General features: G+C 40.5%; 1 protein-coding gene across 3 annotated transcripts in view; it reads left to right on the top strand.

The window, feature by feature from the left end:
* XKR4 (XK related 4) overlaps nt 1–25,466 on the top strand; it is a 234,554-nt gene that overhangs the window by 127,513 nt on the left and 81,575 nt on the right. For all 3 annotated transcript variants that reach the window (XR_011902793.1, XR_011902792.1, XM_072328202.1), the window contains exon 2: nt 11,298–11,497. Coding sequence is in view for 1 of the 3 variants with exons in the window: in XM_072328202.1 (XP_072184303.1) it covers nt 11,298–11,497 (200 nt within the window). In the remaining 2 variants the exon portion in view is untranslated. The remainder of the gene's footprint in view (nt 1–11,297; nt 11,498–25,466) is intronic.

The following is a 25,466-nucleotide window of genomic DNA, read 5'->3' as shown; positions in this document are numbered from 1 at the left end:
ACCAACCTTGACGTTAGGAGATAATTTGGAGGTGGGGTGTCAGTCTGTACAAGGAATTCAAGCACTGGCATCTGGCATATGTCTGAGAGATGTAGGTGGCAGGGACTGGTGGTTTAAGAAAAGCCTGCTTGCTTTTAGAATTGCAGTTTTGGTGACCAGAAGTGGTGGACCCTGCGTCCACCCCTCCCTGTGCTCATTTAAGGGATAGCTTCCCAAAGGAGAATGTCTCTTGGATGAAGGCTACTTTCTGAGGAGTGCTCTGTAGCTAGAGACTCTATCATCACTTGGGTGAGATAATTTTTCCTATATGCGGTTATTGATATCCCTAATGATATTCTGCCTGGTATCACAAAGAAATTATCAGAAGCAATTTCATTGCTTCTGAGGACCAACGTGTCACAGATAAGCCTTTTGGCTCCAGCATTTTTCCCCCTTGCTCTAGTTAAGAGTAGATGGCCCGTTGTCTCCTGGCAATCCTCTGTCCAGTTCTACCCCCTCAAAAGCGCTCCAGTTTTACAGGCCTTTTATTGGTTGTTATACTTTTCTTTACTGGAATAAAAATTCCTATACCGAAAGGGAATGACAGGCTTATACATATGCATCTGTATGCAAAAAAATGATTGTGTTTATGTTGCAGAACTTTACAGATTTTTACCCCTACTAAAAATAGTATTTAAAATGTTCAGATGCCAAACCATAGCTATTTTTTTTTCAGGCCTTCAGGTGGAGACTAATTCAGCATTACTGACTTAATTCAGTCTTTCAGCTTACCTTAGACTGGCTCTTAATCAATCTTGCAGCAAAGCAAGTCACTTGTAAAGAAAATACCTAGTCAGGAGTTCAAGTGCCTGCATCAACCATTTTAAAGTCATATTTTCAGTGAAATGGATGTAACTGCCCATGTAGACCAATGCTTACTGATAATACATATTTTCTCTGATGCATTTTTTTTCTCTTAAATATTCTTTTCATTAGAGCCTCTCCTTCTGCTCAAGAATGAATATTTTCAGAGCTAATAGGTAGCACGTGATGTTTATGAAGTTCTGACGTCCCTGCTTGTTATGTGGTGCCTCTTTCAGTGACCATTGTGTTCATATTTCCCTTAGGTTTTCCTTCTCAAAATATGCTAAAGGAGATTGATGTGGTCAGATCTCTTTTCTCCTGTTTGTCTAGGAAATCCCTGACACAATAACAAATAAATAAATAAATAGTTCTTCATTCTTGTGGCGTTCCTATGTTATTTCTGCCTTCCTTTCTGAATACCTTTACAAGCAAAATGGCTATTGAATTTACAGGGAGTTTAAGGATTTCCTATAAATTTGTGTCCTTTTCTACCAGCTATTCCTTGAAGCGTGTATTTTTATGGGCATTTTACTATTCTTGGCTGTTTTTTGGGTTTTGAGCTATATGTTAAGATATAGCTAATAATGAGATAGAGAATTTCCATTAAATGAAAAACTGTTGTTCTCTAATGACCAGCATTTGCTTTCAAGTCCTAATGTAACTGCTGTCTTGCCAGCTCGTGCTATTTTTTCTTTTGGCTTGTGTGCTGCTGCCAGCATGTCACCTCTTAAGTTTCTTGTTCTTATTCTGTAAAGCCCTGCTGTACACTGTAATATTGGTAAGAGATCAAACCAGGAGGTGCGTAAATGGGTAAAATTCCCATTAGTTTCTTAAGGGTCTTTCTCTCACTGAGGTTCTTTGGGAACTTCTGTGGGAACTGATGAAAGGCTGAAATGAAAATGCTGCCATTTGCCCTAGACCTTTACCCCTATGCAAATCTCAAGCCAGAAATATTATTCCAAAGATTTCTGAATGCTACATTTGCAAAGCATGTGGGTAGAGTTTGTGGTGCAGTGTTCAACTTAACATTCAAGATCATTACTTTGTGAGATGCTGCTCAGCACACTATTAGCTGGCAGATTTGGTTTGAATTGACTCTTATATAAGGTTCTTCAAGCAGGCAACAATTCAAGTGCATTCCCCATTAGTCAGACCATTTCTAAGCACCAACTGGAAATTCGCTTGAACTATTAAGTAATACTGACAGTCATTTGACTATCACATAAAAATCACAAAAGTACTGTCTGACCATATCTTAATGAGTGATTAATCCCACATTCCTTCCTGAATCTTAAAGATCGCTCCATCCAAACAATGAGTGCTCAACTTACTAGACATTCTGTATCAGAGGATTTGCTGAAAGCTTTTCCTGACTACTTCAAAAGGAAAACATGAAATATAGACTCCCGTATTAGTAGGCTGAAAAAGAGTAGTTATTTACAGCATTTGTATTTCCAAACAGAATTCTCAGTTGTATGTTTCCTCTGAGATGGAAAGTGCAAGCAGGTTCTAACAAAGCTCTTATAAGAATTTCGGAAGGTTTTGTGGGGGGAAGGAAGGGGAAAGTTGGCAATAGTTATTTTTACTGGTTAGTGGAGGAAGCCAGCTCCTTCTGCTTCACAGTGTGATATTACGTGCTGGACCCCAAGCGTGTCAGGAACTAGATTCATCCTGGCACACACCAGTAGTCTTAGAAAAAGATATTTATATGGAAGGAAACACATTATATTTTGTCAATGGGGATAAAACATGGCCCTATTTTATCTTTGAGGATGAGATGTAACCTGTACCCTATGCATTCTGATTCTGTAGTGTTTGCACTACTGTTGATTCTTTTGACTTTCACAAAAGGTACTTCAGACATATCCACTGCTTCAAAAAAGCACTTTTTTTTTTTAATTTTTTTTTTTTTTTTTTTTCCCCTTTTGGACCAAGGAGATTGCAGCTGCCAGCTCTTGTCCTGTGGAAGTTGACTTTGGAAAGCTGTCAGTTCTGCAGGCAGCTTCATCTATTTAATTTATCAAAGACACGAAAGAAAGTAACAGACACCGTGGGTTCTTGTAAATAACAGAGCATAGTTGTTCCTTCTTCTAGGTGGTGAGTTTGACCAGATGTTCACTAGCTTGCCATCGAAGGGTTCCCTAACAAAGCTGGCCATGAACTGGTGCAGGAATGCTCAAGGGTATTTATCCTGCTATCTGCTCCAGAGCTTCATCTCCATGTTGAGCCCTCCCCTGTGGATGGTTCAGAGCAATAAATAGCCCATGTCCCTCTGGAAATGGTTTGAAAGACGGGTGCAGGGAGAGACTCAGCTTCCCAGAGGAACCTGAGCATCTCTGTGTGTGCAGTGTGAATAACAAACACTGTAACCCAGGAGTTGAGCTTGCCCCCAGACTGCAATGTCTCCAGCCTTGAGACACTGATTTGCAGTGTGCTGCTGTGTACTTTGCTCCTATGAGAACTACTACGGAGCTAAGAAGGGCACCAAGAAATCTTTGCCTTATACTAATCTCATCCTAATTTGGTGTTGGGATGCTGCACAGCTGCTTTTCTGGAGGACTGGGAAATACACTTGCTACCCAGTGCCTAGAAGTCAGAGTTACTGTTGTCTAGCTATGCCCACATGTTAACTCTGCAAGTGTTTATTTCTTCAAGCGTAGTCAAACAAGTAGTCATGAGAAAGGTTTGTCTTCCCTGCTGGTCTTGCAAGGAGAGCCTTGGGACTGTTTCCAATAGCTAGGTTTTTGCTGCAACCCTTGAGGCTGGTGAACCAAGGACGCCGACAATAATGGTTATATTCCTGGGGCAGCTGGGTGGTAAGGATACCTGGCTGTGACTGATTGTCTTTCCAGGGAATGCCTGAAGCTCTCCAAGGGAGTCTCATTTTCCACTCCTTGATTCTTGGTATCTGTTGCTTGCCAGGATGTTTTGAGATTAATAGCATGCAGGTAGGGCTAGAAGTGAATGCAAATATGATAATGATGAGGATGGTAGGAGCAGAGGTAAAAAAAATTCTGTGCAACCACTATTGGTCAGAGAAATCAGGTGGTTCAGAAGGCGAGAGACAGGCTTCTACATGGAAAACCCTGAACAACCTTTCAGTCTGTAGGAAGAAAACCAGAAGGAGACTAAAGAGGAGTCAGGAACTGGATTTAATTCTTTGGAGCACCCCAGCTTTAACCAACAAAGCCATGTTTTCCTAATGGATTCGAGTAAGTGTTGCTGATCTAAGAAGCCTACGTGGACCCTTCTGACACAATGGGACAGCCTTTGGCTTCTCAGGGAATACAGAACATGGATCTCTGCTCTCTCTGATCTGAGCCTGTGTTCATTTGGGAAGCCTCTTGTCCCTAGGGGTCTGGTCTCACACAGGCAACCGATTCCAGGGCTGCAGCTTTAGTAACATGTAAGAAACTCCTGCATTTCCCAGCAGTGGAAACCAAGAGGCCTCTGGGGCTCACAGCAATTTCATCAGCTTTTGATGAAGCGGACATTGCGGTTAAAGAGCACATAGGTGTGTGGTGTCATGCAGGAAACGTGAGCACAGTAGAAGCTGTTAGCTGTGGTAAATGTCTAAAAGGCTTTGTCTCTGATTAAAATAGAAAAAGTGGCTGTTATGTAGCATCAGTGGCAACAACTGGCCTGAAGCAATGCTGTGAGATGTATAGCAGGCTGTGAATTTTTCTCATTTTGCTTGTTCATTTTCCTTTTTTATTCTGGCCTGTGGTATGTGGTGAAGAAAATGCATGAATGACAGGTTTCCTTTGGCCATCTTGTCTTCTCCTTATTAAACTCACACCTCATCATACCTCCTTCTACCATCTCCCTATACTAGAAATTCACATACTGCATGTCCACAGTTTGGCCTTGTCAGATAGGGAAGAGTGCTGGGGTTGACTGATCACATCTGATTAATTCAGATAGCCATGAAGACTCAGATGGCCATAAAATGTTGCTATTAGTCATGGCCATTTGGGAAAGATCACCCAGTCATGGAAGATGCTGCAGAATGCTTTAGTGGTCATAATGAAACAGATGTAATCGCTTTGTTTACGCCTATAAAGTGTTTTGCTTCTTATTAAAGGAGATATTTCACTGACACCTTAACATTTCAAGGGAAAATTAAATACAAGAAGTGAGGGGCTGGTTTTATTTTTTGTAATGGAGGTATATTCTGGAAATAAGGCTTCTAACAGTTTTTATGATGAAATATTCCCCATTAGGATCTGTCCTCATGTGGATCTCCTTTCAGTGACACAGGTGAAGATGCTGCACTCATAATTTAAAATAAATTAAGCCCATACATTTGGTTGCTGGTAAATTGCCAGAACCATGCTTGGCTGAACAAGCTTTGGTCACTGCTGCGCTACAGGATGTATTGTGGTTTCCCTTTGCACATTAAACCTTAATGCTCCTATCAAAAAATAATTTGATTGGAAAATTAAGAATTGGCTGTTATGGCTTGTACCTTCCTGGAAGAGGGAATTAGAACTGAACTATTTTGTCCCTTTCTTTAGAACAAAAAGAATAAGCATTAGCATGTTCTGATAAGAAAGTAAGCCTTCCTTCTAAATGAACTTTTTTTTATGAATTCATGCTTACCTAATAAGAAAGCACATAAGAAGCAAAACAGAACAATCTGTTGTTACTTAACACAACAAATACTGTTGAGATACAAATACAGTTAAGTTTTCCTGGTAACTAGGCAACAGAAGAAAATACCACTTATCTGAATTGCTGTTTATTCTACTGTTTTTTAGCTCTTCAATTGTGATTTTTATTCTCCTCACCTCAAACACAAAAGGAGCAATTGTTCATGGTATGGCTAAATTGTTTAATGTACTGTTTGATACCAGGGCAAATTAGACATCAGAATAAGCATCTCAGATTGCTGCAGCTAGCCATTAATGGTTTTTGATCTTCTCACAAATGTTCCAGCAGATTATGTAACATAAGCAAATGTCCTCTACTGATTTAGGCAATTGTAATAAATATGGACTACATGAGGCATGAAATCAGAACGCTTCCATTTTTTCCAAAGAATGCAAATGGCTTCTCATTCATGTGTATCATCCTAAGGACTTTTTAGATGAAACACATGGTAGCAATATAATCTTTGACACTTCTAAACGGAAGGCTTTTTTTCCAGAGCTGCGTGAATTGCCATCAGATGGATGGTTTCATTAACGTCAAAGTCTGTAACAAGAAGAGCTCAGAGCCATAACCAGACTGGGTTTACATATGGCATTATGCTTGTGCATGGCCATGCTTGCCCACACCGTCTAAATGAAGAGTTACTGAATATAACTGTTCTTAATCTCAGTTTCTAGCTAAAGATGTGCAATAAAATGCGCAGCTGGAAGAAAGGAGGTGAAGACAAATGGCAAAATTTGGGATAGGAAACCCAGAGGAGATCAGCAGACTGAAAAACATTGATGAAACCAAACCATGGGCAATGAGATCAGTTCTGCACTCAAGTGAGCAGCTCCACAAGAAATCAGGACCTGGTTTCCATGTCCTACTCAGTTCTCTCTTCTAGAATAACTGAGATCTTAGGAACAGAATACTGTTTGCAAAGTATTTGGGAGGTTTCTTTGCATTGTACTGGAGCAAGAGCTGAGGAAGTATTATCAGGACAGGAGTATTCAAGACAAACATATTCCTTAAAAAAAGAGAGAAAGAAGGAAAAAAAAAATAAAAATCTGCAAATCAGATAAGGGCAATTCATTCCCATTACTGGCTTAGAGAATCACACCTGGTTTTGAGTTTGAGTGAATGCTATACCTTGCTCTCAGAGGAAGGTATTGGATTGGTTAGCTGCCAATTCTTGGGCTGTGAATCCTGTAAGATTATTTACATGCATCCCAGTTAGTTAATCAACTAATGTTTGTAAAGCCCTTTAAACTTGGAAAGCACTCTTATAAATATTTGGTATTATCATATAATTACAGTACCACATCTCAATTAAATGCACAATTGGGCATGCTTTAATTATGCAATTAAAATATCACTAGATGTATTTTAAATTTAGAGGACATCTCCTCAAGTTTAGCATGGAAACCTGGAGCAAAATGAGAATTCTTGATTTTTGAAACTCTGGAGAGCCACCTTCTAATGAGAATGAATGGATCTATCCCTAGTACAGAATATTTTCCACAGCTACAAATATAGGTGAGTTTTTCCTTCTGTTTGGCTTTCATCATGAACACTTTTTGTAGGCAGCATAGGGATTAACCTGCTTTTTTGTTTGCTTTTGACTTTACTGCCTTCCTTCATTAATATAATGGAAAAGGAATGTCATTCAAGATCTTGTCCCAGATATAAATCATAACCCTGAAGTCAGTGGAATGCATACCGTGTCTTGTGGTTGATATACTGAAATAAATTGAAGCAATTAAAAGCTGAAGCATGTTCTATTTCCTCCTGAGAGAAAAATTCTCAAAGAACAATGTATATGTTGCTATCTGATTACTAGGAATATAGGAAGTATTACTTCCTACTCCCTTCTTTTTATGCTGAGTAGGAAGCTTGTTTATATCATTGTTGACAAACTGAGCTGTGGTCTGGCTTCAGAAAAAGAAAAGGAAAAGAATTTAAAAGATCTGATATCACTTTCTGGTAGTATTTTTTTAGTCTTCTAACTTTTTCTAGCTTTAGGAAGCTCTGTTACTTAAGATTTTCTCTGCAAACATAAGTCTTCTTTAATGAAATAAGAAACATTGATGGACTATCTTGACTTCTTATTAGATGTAGTTGCTTTCCTAGATGGCAGTATTGTCGCCATAGTTCCCATTCCTTGTTTCTCCCTCTAGTACCCAAACTCTCAATCACTTCTTGTCATTTATTTTCATGTCAATTAAATACTTCTCGGGGAAATGAGTAGGAAGTTTTGTCTATTTGTAGGGACATGCATATGGCTGAAGTTTAGGTCTTAAGATATAATCACCACCGAAAATAACACACCTAAAACTTCATGTTTAAGCAGTGTGCTCCACAGTGAACCTAAGATAGTTTCAAAGCCAGAGAGGTCATGAATCCTTCCTATATCTTGCTTGAATGTGGTTTTACTTAAGAGCCACAGCTTGAACTCAGGAGAAATGTGAGCTGCACTAGAATGATACCAGATGACCAGAAAGAGAACAACTCTTCAGGGCGCGAGCTGCCTTTGAGTGTGTCTGCATAGCATTTATAGCATTTGCTGACAATAGGACTTCAGTAACAGTGTCTAAGATTCAATTACATAATGCGTATATATATAATAGAATGTGTCATTATTGCAGTGATAAACTATATTTGGAAACCACAACAAGAATAAGAAATTTCTTTTTTAAAATTTAACCGTGGGTATGAAATATCTTTGATATATGAAGCATTTTATGAAACCGTCTTTTTATTTTAATAACTGCTAATTTGCACACATAACATCAATTGCTGGTGCAATTAATTGTGGATGCAAATGAGGATGTTTAGCTGTCTAATCACCTGATTGTGCCTATAAATCAGTGACAGTAATTATGTGTGTAAATGCTCATTTTAGCCTGCAATTAATTTGGCCAAAATTTATAGGACAGAAATAAACACCCTGGGCTGAAATTTTGTCCCTAGTGTGTAAAAAGAGAAAGTATCTTCTTCCTCTGCCTCTTGTCTAAATTGTAGAGAGTAAAGTAGACTAAGAGCAATGACTCCCCAGTTCCCAATAACTCACTGCCAATGTTTCACAATAAAGTGCAATGGGAGAGGAAATATTTCCATAAGGGTTCATTAATCACAACGTATTTGCCATGCACAACCACTCTGCAGAGCAGGTGAAGAACCCTAAGGGATGTTGCCTGGCACAGCGTGTCATTTTCCTAATAGGAAAAGTATTTTTTGCACAAATGCTGTAAAACTGAAGTTGCAGATGGCTCCATTGGCAGGGTTAGAGCCTCCTGGCACAACCTTCAGCAGACGAAGCTACTTTAGATATTTATAGCAAGGGTCAGGGATATCTCAAAAGAAGGATGCTGAAGAGGCTGTCTGCCCCACTAAGTGCACTATTCCCAGGTGTGCCCCTTGGAAGGACATGTGAGTCAGGCCAAAACATAACAAACCACCCACAAAACACAATCCGCAGGACAGCATGCGAGTCTTGCTTGTCCCTGTTGTGATGCAGGACTCTAAAGACCTAGGAACAACTAAATCAATTGCAACCAAAAACTTAAGTGTTGAAAGGAGTCCGCTAGCAAAATTGTACTAAATAAATAAATTAATAAAAGATATCCTACAGTTCAGAGCTGCCTGATGTAGTTTTAATTTAAATGTGATTTTTATGTTTTTTGCTTTTTCTATTGCTGTGTGATGTGAGTTGTCAGCAGAAGGGCTGCTGGCTCAGATATGAGCTCTGTGCTACTCCCTGGTTTTGTTTGACGTATGTTCCTGAGTGAAGCTGTTGCTCTGATGTGTACGTTGGGTACGCGAGTATGTTGGGTGCGAATACAGAAATCATTCTCTGCTGGGGCAGCTGAACCCTGGTCTCTTCTGTCTGTCAGAGAACTTTCATTGAGAGAAGGTACTTCTGGAGTTAGAACTGATTAGAAGAGGAACAAATGTTACATGCAGCTGATACATACGGTCCTCACAATTCACTGTGCTCTACTAGTTATGAAAAGGATTTTATGATGAAAGCATATGAGAAGACGCAAAAATGCTGGAATGCTGTATCTTAGCCAGCTGAAGCATTTCATATCAGAAGTTGTTAAAATTTGTTAAATATGTCTTCATTAGAAAAAACAATTTTTCTTTAAAAAAGGCTGTGAAAATATATTTAAAGGATCAAAATATCATAAGAAGCTATTTCAGGTCCACGATGTGAGAGATTCAGAGGGAGAAAGAGAACAGGGGATCCAATTCATTTAGTAGACCAACAGGGCACACCAGTAGGATAGGGTGCAAGACAGTATCTTAATCTTGAAAATTTTTCATTAAGTTAGACTGTTTTTTCAGCTAGCCTCAATTAGTACTAAGCTATAGTTGTAGGGGCAGAGTCCAGATTTTCTGACAGAATAACAAGATAAAAAGCCTCACATGATGCAGATTTTCCTTCAGCTCCTTGTCAAAGCAAGGTGTCCTACCCCACACCTGTCAGGTGAGAGGAGAGCAGACCAGAGGCCACATAGTGTAATCATTGGCCCGTAGCAGAGAAGATCACAGCAGGCTCTTCAGGAGTCGTGGAAAGCATCTCAGCATACAGGTGGCTTTGCTGTAATAGGGTATACCTTGCTTTCTAAAACAGAACGTTGTTCTGACATCCACTGGAATCTATGTTGTTTGCTGATGGCCAGATATTCTCCCCACCAGAGCTGACACATTCTGCCCATTAGAGGTCTGAAACACCTGTCCTATGAAGGAAATGCTGAGAGATTTGGGAAGAGAAGTCTCTGGAGACCTCGTTGTGGACTGTCAGTATTTGGAGGGAGCTTATAAACCTGAGAGAAACTGACTTTCATACCATCTGATAGAGATAGGACAAGGGGAATTGGCTTTAAACTAAAAGAGGGGACATTAAGGTTAGATGTTAGGAGGAAATTTGTTACTCAGAGGCCAGTGAGGCATTGACACTGACTGCCCAGAGAAGTTACAGTTGTCCCATGCCTGGAGGTGTTCAAGGCCGGGTTGGATGGGGTCCTGGGCACCCTCATCCAGTGGCTAACAGCCCTGTCCATGGCATTCTATAATCCTAGGATTATATGATTCTACAACTCATTATTTCCCTTATCTGCCAATTACAAGCTCCTGGCTCCTGCTGGTGCTCCCTGCTGCTGCACAGAAGCAGTCATAGTGAGTTAGTTCCCATCACCAAGGCGACTCACAGACAGATCTCCACTCCTCCAAGAATAGAAACCGTCACTGATAGATCTTCTGTCCTTCTAAAATAGTCAATCTGTGAGAAAAATCATTATGTATTTTGCTGTATCTGAAACATTGTATAGTAAACTCTGGACCTGTGGAGAATCAGGAGCTCATCCATAGCAAGGCTTGGCCTTGGTGGTCTTCCAAGTTCATGTAGAGCTCCACAGAAATGGACTCCGTTCTTTGCAATTTCTCAGTAGAGGCCATCACAAAATCAGGTTTTTTTCCCCCAACATTATTTGAAAAAGCTTCAAGGGAGACCATGTAGTCAATATATCTCCCCTACACTTCTGTTCAGAAAACTGGGTCTGTAAAAGGAGTACTATTTAACAAATGTATATATATATAGTGCTATGTTTTTTTAGCAGTTTTGCAAAGGCAAATCTTGTCCTCAGTTTAGTTTACTATTAAGACATCAACTATTATAAGTTGCAATATGATATTCCTTTTAAATAAATGTTCAGAACATTGAAGTACATTGGGAAAATGTAGGTTATTTTTGAGCAAAACTGCTACCTGTAAAATATCATTCTGCAATTCTATAATTTTTTCTCTTTTATTTCCAGGTATTTCCACACTATATACTTGGGTATCCGGAGTCGACAGAGTGGAGAGAATGACAGATGGCGGTTTTATTGGAAAATGGTGTATGAATATGCAGATGTGAGTATGCTGCATTTGCTAGCCACGTTTCTGGAAAGTGCACCACAGCTGGTCCTGCAGCTCTGTATTGTTGTACAGACTCGTACACTCCAGGCCCTCCAAGGTAGGAGTTCGTTTCATCTACTTGCTTTTAACATGTTCGAAAGATGCAGTTCCTGTACATGCATATTTATGCACATTTCAAACTGCTGTGTGCCTCATACTCCTTTCATAAGAGCAAATCTTGCCTACTAGCTGCCATTAAGCTGTTAACTATGACTTTGTCAAGAAAGCCTGTACTGTTGGTGTTGTTTTGTTTTGTTTTTTTTACATTTCTTATTGCCTTGGGTTGTGGGTAGGCTTTACAGTGCTTTGCTTTCTATGCAGTCTTGTACTAGAACACTAGAACAATGTTAAAACTGCATCACTCAAGGTACTGTTCTCCCTGTGCATTTTCTTGTGAACCTCCAAAAAGCTCCAAACTCTAGAAGTGACTTTCATATGGTATTATGCAAAGCAGAAGATGGTACAGAAGAAAGCAGATATTCTGTGAAGAAAATGCTTGTGTCCGTGGAATAAGTATCCATCAGTTCTCAGCCATGTTTATCTGAAATAATACAAGTCAGCTGCTGAGCATTACAAGAGCATTAATTCCTTCAAGATATGGGTTTCTTCCTAAGGCTGATGCCTTCAGCAAGCATGATTACTTCTTTCAAATGGTAAATGCATGCACATGTCCTTTCACAAGGCTTGTCAATCAGCAATACAGATATAGAAATACCACCTTCTCTGCTTCTTTTCTGATTCTACCTTGGGGTATCTGACAGCTTGTCTTTCATAATGTACTAATGTTTTGTTTTATGGATGCATGTGGGCAGAAATCATTGGCAAGTGAGTAAGAACTTGGAATCCAGAAGGTAACACAAATATCATGAGAGACTGAAGAGTAGAAAGGAGGAAGGACAGAGGAAGGAAAGAGCCTCTGTACTGTACAGAACTGTTGCAGCACCTTGCTCCAGGAAGTTCTTCATTTTGTTAGTTCATTGTGAGTAACATGCAGTGAGACTGATTAGGTGAAAAGGAACTGGGAATAAAGTAGGTGACTGTGAAAACCTTGATCCTAGGCAGTTTCCTGTGGATAAATCAGACTTTTTTTTCATTTATTCCTCTTTGAACTGATGTCTAATACAGGCTGTCCTTCTTCCTGTGTGGGGTTTTTGGTGTTTGTTTTTTTTTCTTTTTTGGTTTTGTTTCTTTAGATCTAAAACTCTGTCACCTAGAGGGGGAAAGAAAGCCGGAGTTTCTACTTTAATTAGTTGGTGCTCTGTACAAACAAGGTTGCCTAAGCACTTCTTACAGCTATTTCTCAAAATGATGCTGCCCAACACCAAGTCATTGTTATTGTTGAACATTGTTATTGTTCAGGAGATTGCATTATCACTTCAGGAAGCTTTAGCCCTCCAGAAAAAAAGAGACTCCAGAGAGAGGATCAGGAGAAGAACATAGCAAGAATACTGTCTGGTCAGTTGTAATTGAGGTATCTTCATAAACTATTAATACAGAAGGTCTTCCACTCTCATTTTTGTGCAATAACAGATGTATGAGAAGTGTGGCTGGTGAGTAGGCACTAAGCTTGTGATGTACTATGTAAGTGGTTTTTAATTAGAGAAAACCTGGAATACTTCAATTTAGAAGGCAAAGATCATTTCTGAAAGCTAAAATCAACTCTGAAATGTGTGCATCGGAAGACAGAAAGGTATAAAACTATAATTATTTATTTCAGCTGAGAAGGCTGAAAATATTTACAGATTCTCTTTTCCCCTCTTCTCTTCCATCATTGAAGGAGAAAAGGTTCTATTTTAAAAAACTAAAAAAATTAAACAAGTTTCCAGCATTTTCTTTTAACAGCAGTGTCGTTATATTCTCCTGGTGAAAGTTAATAAATTTTAGTACATTGCCAGCTGTGAAAATCCTTTCTTTATTTTCTGTGCTTCTTTTGAAGAAATGTTGAAGATAATACATTGTACAGTAGGATGGTAGATTTGCTGTGAGGTTGCATAAGGGGAGCATAAATTCACTCTTGCTTCAGCTACGTGTTTAAAAAGGCATAGCCACACCATGCACACTTCAGCTCCTTGTCCACTCACTGAGCCTGATACAAACATTCCTAACATGAATCAATAAAGAGAGGTTTGGATCAATTTTCTTTGTTTAGAGAATGGTGTTTGGCTTTTGTTATTGCTTCTTTAGCCTTCTCACCCATAGAAATAAATTATCATGATAATTGGTAAGTGCCAAGATCACTTCTTCACCTTCTTGAGAGTATGCTTCCATCACAAACCACAAATATGGCATGGGGATTGAATGATACTGGAAATGCCTTTGTGTCTAAGCAGAGTAATTTTAAAATCAAGCCATTAATGACCGCAGAAGAAACGGTTAAATATTTTATTTATGAAATCACATTTATTCCCTTCAGAATGCACCAAAATAGCATAATTTTCAGAAGGACAATACAGGATGACTGTAGATTTCCCTCTTTGGTTTAGAGTGTTGAATAGGTATGTTTGACTGCTTCTGTCAGTCATTAAGCCCTGCTAATTAAGATAAAAATACATACAGGTATGTGCATAAGTCCTAGAATCATAGAATGGCCTGGGTTGAAAAGGACCACAATGATCATCTTGTTTCAACCCCCTTGCTATGTGCAGGGTTGCCAACCACCAGACTGGGCTGCCCAGAGCTACATCCAGCCTGGCCTTGAATGCCTCCAGGGATGGGGCATCCACAACCTCCTTGGGTTGTTCCAGTGTGTCACCACCCTCTGTGTGGAAAACTTCCTCCTAATATGCAACCTAAACCTCCCCTGTCATAATTTAAAACCATTCCCCCTTGTCCTATCACTATCAGCCCAGGTAAGCAGTTGTTCACCTCCCTGTTTATACACTCCCTTCAAGTACAGGAATGCCACAATGAGGTCTCCCTGGAGCCTTCTGTTCTCCAAGCTAAACAAGCCCAGTTCCCTCAATCTTTCCTTATAGGAGAGGTGCTCCAGCCCTCTGATCATCTTAGGGGCCCTTGATCTTAGGAAGATCAAGAAGAACATTGTGCAGTGCATGTGAAACCCTCACTCTTCAGTTTTTCATACACTGCAGTGAGGGTCATTCAGAAGCCCAGAGGATGCACCACGAGGTGCACTTGCATGGACACACTAAGCATGAATAAAAAAAACTTCTATCAAGGGCAGTATATCACTGTACCATGACTGCTGCTGCAGTGCATTGCTTAGGCCAGAGGCTGTCATAAAGGAATGGCTTCTCTTTCATGTTGGTATCCAGGGAAGTCTGAGTATTGATAGAATGGTATCAAATTTTCCTGCTTATTATTTCAATTCTGATTCTTTAAGATTTCATCAAAACTTTCAAAATTAGAGGCAACGGTCTGTCTTATTCTGCCTGCAATCATCAGCCAGATCTGTCCCACAGAGGAAGGAGTGAAATGCATTATGTGGGAGATAGATAATTTCTTAGCACTCATTTTTCAAGGTAGATAACTTCATTATGATGCTGGGCTAAGTGGAGCTCTGCTAACCTCTTCTTCATTTTACTTATTGCCTCCATCTTTTCCACTCTGGTCCTTCGTGTTTGAAGAAATATCTTCTGTCTAGAAGAAGGGCCTAGTAAATAAGTAATTTCTCAGTCTCTTCCTTGTGGGAGTCTGTTCCCCTTTCTTTTGCTTCGTGTGCTCTGTGCACAGCACTCCCACAGCAGTTTCTCTGCTGAGCCAGCAGCACCTCCAAACTGCATTGCTTTTTTTTTTTTTTTCCTCTTTCTTAATTATTCTGTAGAAAAGTAATCTAAGAAGCTTTATGGTGGGAGTCTGACTTGCGGAATCAAACTCTATAACCCAGAGACTGGTTATAAAGCAGGTATGTTTATTCCAGCGTTGCGCAGCGCCGGGTGCAAGGGGGATAGCTCCTCCAAACTTGCACACCGTAAGGAGAAAAGTGTGTTACAGATATAGGTCAAGCTAATACATAATCAATAGTCCCCTCCCCAGTTTGATTACATATTCATTACATTCCCTATGGCCCCATTCCCTTGCAACCCCATTCCCCCATTCCCCCTGACCCCATTCCCTGCGACCCTTGTTGTTGTTGTGGGATGACATTCTTCTTCTGTTTTCTTCTTGGTGTTATCTGCTGTTATAGTTCTCCCATGTCAGCGTCGTCTTGCCCGGGGTATCTAATCCTTCTTCTTGTCAGAGGTCTCCGGACAATTCCTTCTTATCTTTATTTCCCTCTTCTCCGGTTTTCTTTTGACTAAGTGTCTGTAATTCCTCCTTTCTCTGTCCTCCCTTAACATAAACTACCTATCTGTAACTACCCTTTGCCTTGGTGAGGCCACTTTTCCCTTTCTGTAGCAAAATGTTCCCCTTTCAGCTACTATGGAGTCCTTTTTCACTATTCAATTCCCCCCTTTTCTTTAATCTAGCAGGGCTTCCACCTGCTAGATTATTTTATTCTTTCTTGATGCATCCTGAAATAAGCCCCACTCTCTACCTTTTGCCTTAGCTCATTCCTCTTCCATACCTCATATTCCCTTCTGGTATCCTGGCACAGACACAAAGAGCATCTTATAACAACACAAGCAAAACACACGAAGAGTAGTAAGGTGATGCAGGCTAAGAAAAGCTGTTTTAGTCATCCGAAGTTTGGCAACTAGTAAGTTTATCCCATAGTCCAGAGAAAACCATTCTTCAATCAGTGTTATCCCTGCCTACCCCATGTTGCAATTCAACTTTGGATAAACAGGATGCCTCCTCTTGGATTGTCCATCAGGCATCTGCAGCAGCATCCTGAACTGTTTCTAAGGTGACAGAAATTTTCATACATTGATACCCCCCTTTTCTTGGGAGTTCTGTGAAATCAATTTGCCATTGTTGCCCTGGAAGGCCCCTTTGACCCTGTTCTTGGTACTGGGATTGTACTTTTTAGTGTTGATTTGCCCAATATATTCTCTTATCTTCCCTTATAACCAATTTCCATAAAACTGGAACGTAACATTGTGTCCATCTGGGTTTGCACCCATCTGTCAGCTTGCTCTCTTCCCTTCTAAATCATTAATTAGACTCCTGTCCTCTTTAGAATATGTTACAGGTTTTGACTTGGGTTCAGAGATTTTAAGTTTACCGTCTGGAATTGAAGCCCTCTTCAACTGCCTGTTCTGCCATCTGATCTATCATCTTATTCTCTGTTTCCTGTGCTGTGTTACATTTCTGATGTCCTTTACAACCTATAGTAGCCATTGGTAGATTTACATCATGCTGTTTTCCTTGTGTGTGAGCAATCCTTGCTCCTTTCAGATGGTACTATGAGCATGTGGCACCCCAAACACATATTTAGCATCTGTCTATATAATTAAGACTCTCGTCAAGGCAGTTATTTCAGCCTTCTGAGGGGAAGTCCCCACAGCTGGTGACTGTGCTTCGATTACCTGGTCAGTAGCAGTTACTGCATGTCCTGCCTTACAGTCTCCTTGTCTCATCAAACTGCAGCTGTTGGTTAACCAGGTGTATTCTGCATCTTCTAAGGGTTCATCCTTCAGGTCCAACCGACCAGCTGGAATGTGCAGCTTCAGTTGTTTCAAAGCGGTCATGCAATCTGGGAGTTCTGCTAAGGAAAGATACTGGGTTGACAATATTAGTTACAATTACCTCTACATCACCCTGCATACCAGGATGGGCCTGGTATTTCAGGGATCTTTGGGGTGAGAGCCAATGTCCCCTTTTGCCTCCAATACAGTAAACACTGTATGAGATATTAAAATTAGTATCCTTTGGCCCAGTGTAGATTTATGGGCTTCCTGAATATTGAGCACCAGTGCACCCTGGCTATCCCTTACTCACTTCATGCTGTTTGAAGTTCACCATCAGTCAGTAGCTGTGTGTCCATGGTTGGCATCCTCCTGTTGTTACTGGGAACGTATGGAGCTCCTTGGCAGTTTGCAGCTCAGGGGTTTAGCAGATGGCTTCTTTCCTGGCAGTCCTTAAGGTTCAAAGCCCAGCTGTAATCTCATATTCCAAGTATGTCACTTGCTGTGGAGTAAGTTGTGCTTTCTGTAAACCAAGAAACTCAGCAAACTCTCAGTCTATTGTACACAGTTCTTTTGTTGCTGTGGCATCCATGTGCTGCAGTAAAGTTCCACCCTAGGATGGAGGATCCCAGGTCTCAAGTTCACGAGTTGACCAGTTCTCAAAAATCATGAAGCTGTTCTCACGATCCTGGGTAACACTGTCCAGGTTAACTGACCTGGAAAGCCCTCTATTAGGGCTTTCTTATTCAAAGGCAAATAACCTTAGGCTTCCTTTGGCCAAACCAGGCAGAGGAGACATCCCTCAAATCCAGAAGGTAAACCCCACCTATTCATTCCTTAATTTGGTTGATAAAGTGCATGGATTTTCCATGACTGAGTGTACCAATTCGATGATTCCCTTACTTGCCCTCATGTCTTCTACCAAACTAAAGCACTTGCTATCCAAAACTTTTAGCAAATTGGCAAAATTGGAGTTTTGTACTTGAATTCCCATTCAATTAGTAATTAAAACTCAAAAAATTATCTATTATTTCTTTTATCCTTCTACAGTCACATAACCTCAAAGGGCATCACTTTATCCTGACTGGGTGAGCCCTTGCTTTTACTTCTATTTAGGGTTTCAACTTTGGCCCCAATGCCCACACCCCTAAGTGTCTTATTTGAGATTGCTGTAACTCCTGGGAGTACAACATTGTTGGTTTTTTGTTGTTGTTTTTTTTTTGTTTGTTTGTTTGTTTGTTTGTTTTCCAGTTTGTGTTAAAACCAGACTTACAATTTTAATTAGCTAATATTGTTTGACCCTTAGCCCCAGTTTTATTAAATTTCTTGCCAGGGTAACCTGACAGGTACAAGAATTCCTGTATTCCTACTTGGTTTATTTTGTTTGTTTGTTTTTGTTTTTGTTTTTTGTTTTTTCCCATATTGTGCACTTCTCTTCAGTCCTGACATCCCGGCTACATCTTGCTTATCTTTGCCAGCCTCAACCTGTGTCCTTCCCAAACTTTCGCGCTTTCCAAACTGTCATTATTACATTTCACCTCCTCTCCAGAGCCATCCAGTGCTAACACTGGGATTTCACGTTTCCTAGATCTCTGCACATTCTCACTTCCAGTGCCCTGTCCTCTCCACCTCCCCCTTCGCTGTTTACAGCAGCAGTCTCTGATCCTGGCTCTCCCTTTCACTCAGAGTTCTGCTTGCAGGGGAATGGTGCGGGGGGGTTGCTCTCATGCCAGCACAGATAAACTCACTTTCTCTTTAACCCTTTTTCCTCTGTACACTATTCCACTATTTGTACCCTCAGTTACACTTCCACATACCCTCAGTTACACTTCCATATACCCTGTTACACTTCTGTAAGCCATTAACAACTACACTTTCTTATACCATCAAAACAGTTTGTCCCATTCCCTTCAAAACCCACAGATTAAACAACACAGTTCTTCAGTTTCCGTAACCACCCTTAATACCATGTAACTTTCCCTTAGCAATCCGTATCGTTCAGTTATAAACATCTCGCCACAGAATCATCACTGACTGATCCACCTCCCTTACACCTCTTCGCAGGCAGAACACAATATCACATAAATGGGTTGACACTCATTCCACACAGACATCCCTCTATATGTTCATTGTTCCCATCCTCCAGCTTATACATCAACCACCACTGATTACAATATTTAATCAGGGTTTTCCAGCTCAGGGTTCCTCCTTGTTCCCCAGCAGTATCTCACCAATGTGCCAGAATACACCCTATACACCCCAGGGGTGTACACTTGGGGACCTCCTTTCCCTGTGATCCCCATCATAACTTAATCTAAACCACCGTACTATTTTACAAGTAGAAACACCTCCTCCCAGCTAGCCCCATATGCGTTTTACGACACTGTATTTTACAATAACCAGTAATTTATAACACAAAAATAAACACATATTAGAACAAGGACAAACAAGTATTGGGGGGACAACTTTCGCTTCGTCCGTCCCCGGCCGTTTCCCTCGCGGGAGGACGGAACCGCGGGTCGGGACTCCGCACTCGCCCCGCAGCTGTGCTGCGTCTCACTCACACCACACTCACACTCATTTGTTAAGCTTAACCAAAGATGTTAAGAACACCGGTGCTAGTTGTTGACTTACGTCACCTATATAGACAGCGCTGTATGATACCAATTATCCCAGGATTACCCAAATCACCCTGTAGGAGAGAGCAGACAAGCTCTGCCCTGTTAGCAATCACCTGAGAGCAATAGCTCTTTTACCATGCCTACGACTTACTGGCCCCTTTGTAGGCACTCCCTATGGAGTCCTCCTAACCCAGCCGGCAACCTAACCCGTGAGCTCACATCCCTCGGGGGGGAGCACGCCGACTCCTCAGTGCCCTGCGTAGGACGTCTCCTCACGACTTACGGGTCCCCCATTTCACATACCTGGTCCGCCGATAGAGGGTCCTTGTCTGCTCCTGCAGTGATCAGATGAGGGAGGGGAGTCCTTCCGAGAAATCTCGGGGCGCGCCAAAGGCGTCCCCTTTCTCAGCTGGTCCTGCAGCCGAACAGAGGAGGTCCCATCTGGGGTGCCAAATTGACTTGCGGAATCAAACTCTATAACCCAGAGACTGGTTATAAAGCAGGTATGTTTATTCCAGCGTTGCGCAGCGCCGGGTGCAAGGGGGATAGCTCCTCCAAACTTGCACACCGTAAGGAGAAAAGTGTGTTACAGATATAGGTCAAGCTAATACATAATCAATAGTCCCCTCCCCAGTTTGATTACATATTCATTACATTCCCTATGGCCCCATTCCCTTGCAACCCCATTCCCCCATTCCCCCTGACCCCATTCCCTGCGACCCTTGTTGTTGTTGTGGGATGACATTCTTCTTCTGTTTTCTTCTTGGTGTTATCTGCTGTTATAGTTCTCCCATGTCAGCGTCGTCTTGCCCGGGGTATCTAATCCTTCTTCTTGTCAGAGGTCTCCGGACAATTCCTTCTTATCTTTATTTCCCTCTTCTCCGGTTTTCTTTTGACTAAGTGTCTGTAATTCCTCCTTTCTCTGTCCTCCCTTAACATAAACTACCTATCTGTAACTACCCTTTGCCTTGGTGAGGCCACTTTTCCCTTTCTGTAGCAAAATGTTCCCCTTTCAGCTACTATGGAGTCCTTTTTCACTATTCAGTCAGTAGCTGCAACAGCCTTATTCTTGGTGAGGAATGAGGCAGCACTGCCTGTGTGGGGGGCAGTGGCAGAAAGTCCACTGAAACAACTGATGTTCATCCTACATCCATTTGCATAAGTACGTAGATGTAAACTGAAATGTCTAAAGTTGCTTGCAGGTGAGATAGCTCAGCTGCTAGATATAGTCTAAGAGTAATATCCCAGAGATCAGGAGGAGCTAAACAATCTCACTGCAAGCCTACGCTGATCACCTGAGATTCCATGTAGACCTGGGTCCTGTGCTCCACGTTTTCAGTTCTGCTCCCAGGGCTGGGCAGCCAGGTCCTTCACTGCACCTTTGGTTTTTTAAGTCACAGAGAGCTGAAATACCAAAGGTGAAAGTTCTTGGATAATGGAATTGCCAATAAATTCATCAGACTATCCATAATTCCCTTTAAAATACACCCATCTTTCAAGCTACTTAATAAACAACCAGTATCTTCATGCTTTTCACAATGAACTACCATGGACTGTCTACTGAGTGAGATCAGTCTAAAGGCCATCACTCTTTCCTTTGCTTGGATCTTTGGACATCCATCATAGCCACCACACACCACAACATTTGCTGTATTGGCTTGACAGGTCCATGGGCTGACAGAAAAATTGACAGACCTGGATTGGCAAACTGTCTTAGGGAGTTATTCCACCACCACTTTAGGCCAACCTGCCTGCAGGCCGCAATTATAAATCTTCAATTTAATGATGGAAAGTCCTGCCTGGCACCTCACACAAGTTGTGTGATCATATCACTGGCATTCTCATGGCTGCACACTGGTGGACCCCACTCAGGTGCTTTTCCCCACTCTTTGCTTGTTTGGGTCTCAGCAGGGTGCAGCTGGACTCTCTGGGGCTGAAATATGCCACTCAGCTCATAGAGGTTACACAGTGTCATGTGGGTCAGTCCCTTCCCATGTCACCTCAGTTTGGAATCTCTCCCTCAGACTGGCAAACATCCTTGGGCCTTTTCCTTTTATTTCCTTGGGTTTCCCTATTATGCCACTTGATTTTGGAAAGACTATCTTAAAATGTGTGAAAATAAGCAAACATATAAGCCTGCTGACTGCCTGGTTGGAACTCCTATGTGTTAGCAGAGTTACTGTCATCTTATTCAAGGGCATGGTGTTCTAGCTACTCATAGATGAACAGATGATAGACAAGATTCCTCTCTGCATTTACCACAGACTTCTTTATTTATGCTGTATTAATTAAAGCATTGTTTAAATTATAGATTAGTTTCTCATTCCTGTTTACTGCATATTACTGCAAATTATGCTCGCTAGTCAGCACTTAAATATTCTTTTTTTCCATCAGCCCCTGGGGGATTGTTCTGGCTTTTCCATACAGTTCTATTAATCAACGTCTCTATCAAAGTTTAATCAAAGTCTAATCAAAGTTCTTAAAATAGACTGACAGTAGTGTAGAAGCAAAATGAGAAGTTCAGAACAATTAATAAATTAATCAAGTTTTGATAAAGTTGCCACTGAATTCTGCTGAAATTTCATTTCCACGAGGTCTCACTGTCCAGCTGTTTTCCCAGTTTCTACCAACTCTGCTGGAAACCCAACCCTGTTCATACACTGACAGTGCATACAAAAATCCACAGTGCTACCAAGAATCACTCTACAGTTTTTCTACTCCAGACAGGTCGCTACTACTGCCTGGGCTGAACAAGAATTTCAGGATCTCACTGGTAGTTTGTGACATGGTTGATAGCTCCTAGCTTTATCTGGCTGAATGAAATAACATGTTAGGTCGTTCATTATAAAATCCTCTGGCAAAACTCACCTTTGTGCATCAGAAAATTCAAACTCTTTTCACATCAGTGCAATGAACTGAAAGTCATTTAGGTTTTGTGTTGTTTTGTTGTTGTTTTGTTTTTTTGTTTGTTTTAGGGTTGTTGTGGGGTTTTTGTTTGTTTGGGCTTTTTAAAATTATTTCTATTTATTTATTTATTTTTGTGAGGCCAGCACTATGTATTGTGTAGCTTCTCCTTTTTTTGTGACCTTCACAGCAATTCTGGATTACCGTGTAATGTGCTGTGTATATTTTCAGTGCTCTTTGGATAAAATAAAATTTAAAAAAAAAAAAAAAAAAAAAAAAAAAAAAAAAAAGAATGTTGATGGAAATTCTTATCCAATTTGATATGTATTTGTATGGAAATAAGGTTTAGCTCTTGAGTTCTGGGCAGGCTGCCATTGCTTTTCTCTCTGCTGTCAAGGTTCTGCACCACTGCAATCCAGCACCTGAACTTCCCAAAGAAAAAGAAAAGTGGAGCAAGCAATAGTCACAGAATCTGCCTGAAGCTTGGCAAAACAGATTTTCAGTGGCAAAGATGAATGAGCACGGTACACTTGGAGTAAAAGAATCATTGGCAAATGACTTAAAGTGATCTATGTGCTCCCCTTGCAAGTCTTAAAATGTTGTATCGCTATCGTTAGGGTAGAACCATTGTATTAACTTATCCATGTTTCTGATAGAACAAGAGAGGACTTCCTGAAGGCAATCATGTCATACAATTGATTTCATAACCAGGCTAGAATCTTAAAACTACTTACATCTAGTTATATCTTTTGTTCCCAATATGCCACTTGAAAGTGTATTTCTCTGATAGAGACCTACTGCTTCTTTCCTGACTTTTTAATTTCATCACTAGTCTGTCCCTATTTGTTCTTAAACTATCCATGATTTTATACGTTATTTTCTACAGAAATGATGCTTTTGTGATTATATAGTCTATTTGTTCTTCAGTCCTGACTTTTGAGAATTTCTGAGCCATTGGACTATGCCAATCAAATATAAAAGAACAGCTGACTTCTCAAGGATAATTATTTTTCTTTAAATATTGTGGAAAACAAAACAAAACAGCAGGTTAAAGAGGAAAAAAAGACAAATGAGAGCCTCCACAGAGGGAAAAGCAGTCAGACTTTGGCTATTTCTCATTCTGATAGCACCAGCCATTCCAAACAGGCATCCTTTCCAGACAAGCCATTGCCCTGCTCTCCCCTACCCAATGGGACTATTGTGATAGACAGACCTAACTAGAGAATAGGAGACTCATTTTCTTGATAATCTTCACAGACCCTGCCTTCATGAGTACCAGACTGGATTCACCATTGGGGAATATGGCTGACCAAGACTGTACAGAGAACTCCAGATTGTATTTTGTCAGTGCTCTCATCTTTTGTCTGGTACTATCTCACTAGAATTGTATTTCCATGTTAACTCAGACATTGCACAGTTTAATCCAAGTTACTTCATGATTCTTTGAAACACATGGGCTGTTCTAGTGTTCGTGTCACTCTGATAAGTCTTCAATTACATTTAAAAATTTTGCTGGCAACTAAATGCATGTAATGCAATTTCATCTCTTTTTTTTGTTTTTCCAGTCTGCAAGGTACTTCTGACTTTTCCATGTATCACTTTCATTTTCTAAGTTTATAATGTCTCCCAAAACCTTATTAGTATGCTACTTTTTAAAACCAAGGTCATTAAGAGGAATATTCAGTCAAGATTGGTTTCAATTGTAATCAGTACTGACCCAATTAATAGTAATCTGATTCCATTCTAAGAGTTTTTCAAAAGCATTTCAACACAATTCTGCAGTGTCTTTCTTTACCTAGTTCATTTACCTGCCTCAGCTGTTTCCTACTAATTCCAATCTCCTCTCCTCACACTCTTCCAGTAGTTTCCCATAAGCTTGGTAATCTCTATTCTGCCAAATATTTGATAGATTAGATCCACTACACTTTATTTGTTGAGATTCGAAGTTGTGAGAGCAAGATACCAAGTTACCTTTCATACTCTTGGGATCTATCTGGTTTTTGTAAATATACATTTACCTTCATCTTCAATTATTTTTTCTTTAAAAGCTGCTCTAAAGCTATGATATTTTGTATTGAAGCCTACATTATAGGTATATTTTAGCCCAGAACTTGTGTGATGCACCACATTTCCTGTCGCATGGTACCAATCTTGAGTGGATAGATTTATTGAGGATGCTTTTCACCGCAAGCAGTATTTCATACTACAGCTCCTTGGTGATCACAGAACAGAGGTTTTCTAGTTCCAATAAGTGATAACGTGAAGCTTGGAAATTCTGCAGTAGCATAGATTAGCTTTCTGCTCTCATTTCCTAGTTGCCAGTTCTGTCTTTGATCCATTGTTTCAAGTGCCCTTATTGAAAATTGACCTTTAAGACACCACTTTTATTGCTGATCATTCTTTTACCATTTCTATCCAGGCATCATTTTTGACATGAGTTTGCATACAGGTAGGTTTAGAGACTTTTTCCAAAAGTGTTCCCTTGGCAGGGTTTGAAGCTCCAGAAATTCTTCTGAATTTTGCCTTAAGGGAAAGCCAAACCTCCTCCACAGAGATGTCCTTAAGCAAATAATTTCTTTGGCCTTCAGTGACTTCCTTAAATTTCTTATATGCAGCCTGACCTACAGATCTATTTTTGTTTCTCTCTCCCTTTTTTTTTCAATTTGACCTGCACTCGTCTAAACCAATGTTATTTTTTTACAATTAGCTGTCCTGTAATAACCTCAAAACTTTCTGTGGCTAAGTTTAGAAAGAAGCATCCCTGCTTTCTGTCAGAAAATCTGTCAGTTGTCACATTCCAGAATATCTGGGCTGTCTCCAGTAGCATTTGGTCTCCAGCTTGTACCTCAGAACTGAAGTCTCCCATAGTGAGTCAATTCTCGGCAGAATTTCTCCCTGTAATAACAATTTGCATATCTCTATCTGCCACCAAATTTAACTCTGGGATTCTACAGCATACTAAAAGTATTTCTCT

This window comes from Excalfactoria chinensis, chromosome 2 (assembly GCF_039878825.1).
Source record: "Excalfactoria chinensis isolate bCotChi1 chromosome 2, bCotChi1.hap2, whole genome shotgun sequence".
NCBI classification, from domain to species: Eukaryota; Metazoa; Chordata; class Aves; order Galliformes; family Phasianidae; genus Excalfactoria; species Excalfactoria chinensis.
Note: the sequence above shows the minus strand (reverse complement) of the source record. Positions and strands in the feature narration are given on the sequence as shown.